Source organism: Corvus brachyrhynchos, unplaced genomic scaffold (assembly GCF_000691975.1).
Source record: "Corvus brachyrhynchos isolate BGI_N302 unplaced genomic scaffold, ASM69197v1 scaffold479, whole genome shotgun sequence".
Lineage (NCBI taxonomy): Eukaryota > Metazoa > Chordata > Aves > Passeriformes > Corvidae > Corvus > Corvus brachyrhynchos.
The window spans coordinates 408,432-413,825 of record NW_008240089.1 but is presented as its reverse complement, the minus strand read 5'-3'; the positions used below and the strand labels follow the sequence as shown (position 1 = coordinate 413,825).

General features: G+C 63.6%; 1 protein-coding gene across 1 annotated transcript in view; it reads left to right on the top strand.

Annotated features, from left to right (window-relative positions):
- FMNL1 (formin like 1) overlaps positions 1–5,104 on the top strand; it is a 12,230-nt gene extending 7,126 nt beyond the window's left edge. Inside the window, 12 exon segments of the mRNA XM_017744747.1 lie at positions 2–66; positions 180–301; positions 757–959; positions 1,445–1,679; positions 1,762–1,830; positions 1,944–2,024; positions 2,559–2,688; positions 2,776–2,939; positions 3,178–3,279; positions 3,554–3,646; positions 3,828–3,951; positions 4,910–5,104. Coding sequence (XP_017600236.1) covers positions 2–66; positions 180–301; positions 757–959; positions 1,445–1,679; positions 1,762–1,830; positions 1,944–2,024; positions 2,559–2,688; positions 2,776–2,939; positions 3,178–3,279; positions 3,554–3,646; positions 3,828–3,951; positions 4,910–5,013 — 1,492 coding nt within the window. The 3' untranslated portion in view covers positions 5,014–5,104.
- The last annotated feature ends 290 nt before the right edge of the window (positions 5,105–5,394 follow it).

Below are 5,394 nucleotides of genomic sequence, written 5' to 3'. Positions count from 1 at the left end.
CACCCCCACCCCTCGGTGGGGAGCCCCCAGCCGGGCCGGGTGCCCCCCCCACTGCCAACAGTTCAGGTGAGTGTGGCCCAGGGATGGTGGGGATGTTCCCTGGAGGGGTCTGGGGGCACCCTGGAGTGGGTTTGGGACCCCCCCCTGTGACGTGCCCCCCCCTGCCTGTGAGCCTGCAGTGAAGGTGAAGAAGCCGATCCAGACCAAGTTCCGCATGCCCGTCTTCAACTGGGTGGCCCTGAAGCCGAGCCAGATCGACGGCACCGTCTTCACCGAGCTCAACGACGAGAAGGTGCTGCAGGTGAGCACTCGGGGACGAGGGGCCGGGCACAGGGTGCCTGGGTGGGTCAGTGCCCCAGGCCATGCTGACGGTGCCTCGTGCCCGCCCTGCACCCGCCTGCGGTGTCACAGGGCTGCAGGAGGAGCGGGAGGTCAGGAAAACTCCTTAGCACCATGGAGAGGGACAGCATGGGATCAGGCGTGCTTCTCCTCTGTCCCTGTCCTTGTCCCTTTGCTCCATCCTCATCCTCACATCTGTCTTTTTCTTCTTCCTCATCTCCATCCTCTGGTCCCCTCACCCCCGCCTTATCCCACCCGTCCCCTCGCCTGCCCCTGTACTTGTCCCCTTGTTCCATCCTCATTCCCCTGCTTCACCTCAATCCTCCTCTCACCCTTATCCCGTTCCTCTGGCCCCATCCTCACCGCGGATGTCCCGTGCCACCTCCCTGCTGTGCCCACAGCCCTGTGTCCCCACAGGAGCTGGACATGAGTGACTTTGAGGAGCAGTTCAAGACCAAGGCGCAGGGCCCCGCCCTGGACATCAGTGCCCTCAAGGCCAAGGCCACGCAGAAGGCCCCCTGCAAGGTGACCCTCATGGAGTCCAACCGGGCCAAGAACTTGGCCATCACCCTGCGCAAGGGCGGCCGCAGTGTCCAGGACATCTGCACGGCCATCGAGACGTGAGTGCTCCCCCCCGGGGTGGAGCAAGGTCGGGATAAGGTCGGGCGCAGCCCAGCTGGACCAAGGGGTTGGGATGGTGGGGGTTTGGTGGGATGCAGGGATCAGTGTGGGGGTGCAGGGACAAGATACAGAGGGATGGAGAGATGGAGGGATCAGATGCAGGGATGGAGAGACGCAGGAATGAGATACGAGACACAGGACTGTGGGGGCCAGACAGAGAGACAGAGGGACGCAGAGACCGGTTGTGGGGATGGAGGGGTGCAGGACCAGATGCAGAGAGACGGAGGGATGCAGGAACCAGATGTGAGATGGAGGGATGTGGGGACCAAAGATAGAGAGATGGAGGGATCCATATGGAGAGATAGAGAGATGCAGGGTCCGGGTATAGAAAGATGGAGCGATGCAGGAACCAGCTGTGGGGGCGGAAGGATGTTCGGGACCTGCGGCAGGGTCTGACAGTGCCAGGGGTGTCCCCTCCCTGCAGGTACGACCAGCAAGTCCTGAGCCTCGACTTCCTGGAGCTGCTGCTGCGCTTCCTGCCCACCGAGTACGAGCGGACCCTGATCGGGAAGTTCGAGCGCGACCAGCAGCCGCCAGAGGAGCTCTCGGACGAGGACCAGTTCATGATCCGCTTCAGCAAGATCCCGCGCCTGGCCGAGCGCATGAACGTCATGATCTTCCTGGGCAGCTTCGGTGACACAGCCCAGCTGCTCATGCCGGTGTGTGCCGGGGACGGGCGGGGCGGGGGCTGCGCGGGGGCGGCTCCTGCGGCGACACTCAACCCTTCCCTCCCTCCCACAGCAACTCAACGCCATCATCGCCGCCTCCATGTCCCTCAAGTCCTCCAGCAAACTGCGCCACATCCTCGAGGTGAGGGCTTTGGGGCGAAGTGGCCCCGATGGGTGCACACCCAGTGCTGGCAGGGTGTCTGTAGGCACTGCGCCCTCCTGGTCCTGTGTCCCCAAGCCGTGGTGTCCCTGCAGATTGTCCTGGCCTTCGGGAACTACATGAACAGCAGCAAGCGTGGAGCTGCCTATGGCTTCCGGCTGCAGAGCCTCGACGCGGTATGGTCGGCATGGGGTGCCTGGTGTGGGGGTGATCGGGGGCACTGCCACTGCCAGGGACCAGCCCTGGGGACAGAGGGACACAAGGATCAGCTGTAGGCATGGAAGGACACAGGAGCCTGCTGTGGGGAGGGATACAAGGACCAGCAGTAGGGATGAGGAACATGAGGTTGAGCTGTGGGGATGGAGGGATGAAGAGACTGAGTATAGGGTTGGAGAGGCAGGGGGAGGACGTAGAGGGATGGAGATATAGGAATGAGGTTGAACGGATGGAGACCTGAAGTGGAGAGGTTAAAGGATTCAAGGACCTTGATGGAGGAAGGATGGGATGAAGGAAGATGGGAACCAGGTGTGGGGACAGAGCGATGCAGACCCAGCCATGGAGATGGAGAAAGATGGGAATCAGCCATGGGAACGGAGGGATGCAGACCTGGCTGGGGGATGGAGGGATGCAGACCCAGCCACCAGAGGCAGCCCCGGGCAGGGTGAGGGCGTGGTGGTTGCGGGTCGGGGCTGACTCTGCCCTTGCCCCAGCTCCTGGAGATGAAGTCGACAGACCGCAAGCAGACACTGCTGCATTACCTGGTGCGGGTGATCATGGAGAAGTACCCGGAGCTCACCGGCTTCCACACCGAGCTGCACTTCCTCGACAAGGCAGGCACAGGTAGTGCCCACGGGTCCGGGGCTGGGGGTCCAGGCAGCCCCTGGCACTCTGAGCCTGCCCCGACCCTGCACTGCTCCCCTCCCGCAGTGTCCCTGGACGGCGTCCTGCAGGACGTGCGGAGCCTGCAGCAGGGCATGGAGCTGACCCGCAGGGAGTTCATGAGACAGGACGACAGCCCCGTGCTCAAGGACTTCCTCAAGGTCAACTCAGAGGTGATGGAGGAGCTGCAGGCTGACAGCAAAACCGCCAAGGTGGGTGCTGGGGTGGGGCAGGGTCGTGGGGGCAGTCCCCTGCATGGGGACACCCTGGGGTGGCCTCTGCTCACACCTCTGCCCCATGGGAGAGGCTCCTGTTTGGGATGTGGCTCTGCTGGGACAGCCAGGAGGGATATGGGGCGGGATGGGGAGGTGGGAGAGGCTGGAAGGAGGCGGCACGCGATGTGCACCGCTGCCCAGCCCCAGCCCGCGGATTGGGTGTCTCTGCCCACAGGAAGCATATGAGTCAGCTGTGGAGTATTTCGGGGAGAACCCCAAGACCAGTCCCCCCACCACCTTCTTCCCCATGTTCATGCGCTTCATCAGAGCCTACAAGGTAGGAGGGGGCATCTCCTCCTCTCTGTTTCTGAGGAGGAGATTTGGGGAGGAGATTCGGGGCATCTGACCCCACTTGGGAGCAATCAGCAGAAGCCACAGGCAAGGCTTGGGCTCGTGGGGCCAGGAGACCCTGGGGCTCGGGAATGCCTTTGGGATGGTCAGAGATGTTGGAACTGGGTTGGGGTGAGCTGGGGGCTGTGAGGGGAGGAAGGAGGGGGGCTGCAGTCCTGGACTCCCCTGGCTCAGCACACCCTTCCTGCACCTCTCCCCAGAAAGCAGAGCAGGACATCGAGCTGTGGAAGAAACAAGAGGCTGCGGCCAAAGAGGTGGAATCCGGCTCCCCTGGCAGCGAGCAACAGCCCGAGGTGAAGACGCCCCCATATCTGTGTCCTGGTGGGGTCCCAGCCCCAGCCCTGAGCGGGCTGAGTGGTGGGGAAGGACTAAACGGGTCCTGGGGAGGGAGAGCTGGGTGGGAGGTGAAGGTGAGGATACCCCATCTCCTCTGGGGTGTGATCACACCACTCAACTGCCCTGTTCCCTCCCCAGCTGCCTGTCCAGAAGGCCAGGAGGCAGCAGATGGACATGATTGCTGAGCTGAAGAAGAGGCAGATGGTGAAGGAGCCGCTCATCTACGAAGGCAAAGATGGGGCCATCGAGGATATAATTTCAGGTGAGAGATGATTTCAGGTGAGCAGCCAGGTGTCCCCACATCACAGACCCAGAGCTGAGGGCTGCAGGGGCTGTCACAGGAGCTGGAGGGTCACCAAGCCCCATCATTGGGACCAACCCTACCAGCAGCACCTTCCCATCCCACATGGCAAAGCTGCCGAGTGCTCCCTGACCTGTCTCATATCTCTTCCTCCTCTTCTGCTTCTTCCTCCTCTCTCCTCCTCCTGCTCCTCCTCGCTGTCTCTGGATCGCTCTGCTCAGCTCTCAAAACTGTCCCTTTCACGGCCCGGACGGGCAAACGCTCGTCCCGGCTCTTCTGCGACATGAGCTTCAACGAGGAGAGCCCTCTGTAGGTAACGTGGGGCCGCGGGGCCGGCGCAGGGGGGCGGGGGCTGCCGGGCTTCCCCCTCCCCGCCGGGGTTTCTCCAGGTGTGTGGCCGGATTTGCCCCACGCTGACCCCCAGCCCCGGGGGCACCCGGGATCAGCCCCCGGTGCTGTGCTGGGCTCCGAGAGCCGAGGGTCGCGGTCCCACGGGCTGATTGTTCGTAGCTGCTGCTCCTCCCGTCCTTGCGTGCGGCTCTTGGCTCCTCCTGAGTATCCTCATACCCAGAGGGGCGATCCCGGGCAGAGACAGGACAGGGAGGAAGGGTTTTAAACTAAAAGTTTAAAAGGAGAGTTTTAGGTTGAAGGTTCGGAAAAATTCATTCCTGTGAGGGTGAACCTTGGCACAGGGAAGCTGTGGCTGCCCCTGGGTCCCTGGAAGTGTCCAAGGCCAGGTTGGACGGGTCTTGGAGCACCTTGGGATAGTGGAAGGTGTCCCTGCCCGTGGCAGGGGTGGCACTGGATGAGCTTTAGGGTCCCTCCAACCCAAACCATTCCATGTGTCTGTGATGGGTGATCCCAGCCATCCCGGGTGGGCAGTGAAGCTCACGCAGCCCCTGCGCTTCCCCCGGTGCAGATCTGCGGAACAACCCGTACCGGCGGGGGGACAAGGCCCGCGGCAGCGCCAAGAAACGCGCGGCGGGGCAGAGCCTGCAGGCGACGCCGGACATCGCGCTGTGACCGGCGCCGTCCCTGCAGCTCCGGGACCGGGGCAGGACCATCCTCCCGACACAGATGGGACCGCAGGATGTCAGTCCCGCAGCCCGGGGCTCGGCGGGGTGGAGGGACAGTGCCTGCTCCGAGCTTCTCCAGCCGCTTAACGTGCCAGCTCCACCCTGCCCGCCTGGGGTCTGGTACGGGCACCCCCGGCGCTTGCTTGGCGATGTCCCTGAGCTCCTTTCCCCAGGCTGGCGGGGCTGGGGAGCCCTCCTGGCTACGGACAGGGAGGGGGAAGCACAGAAAGGGCCCCAACTTGTCCTGGAAGGAAAAGAGGGGCTGTCCCATCCCTACCCCGGCGCTGCTCCCTCGCACGCCAGCCGCGGGGCCAGCCCCGCGCACCCG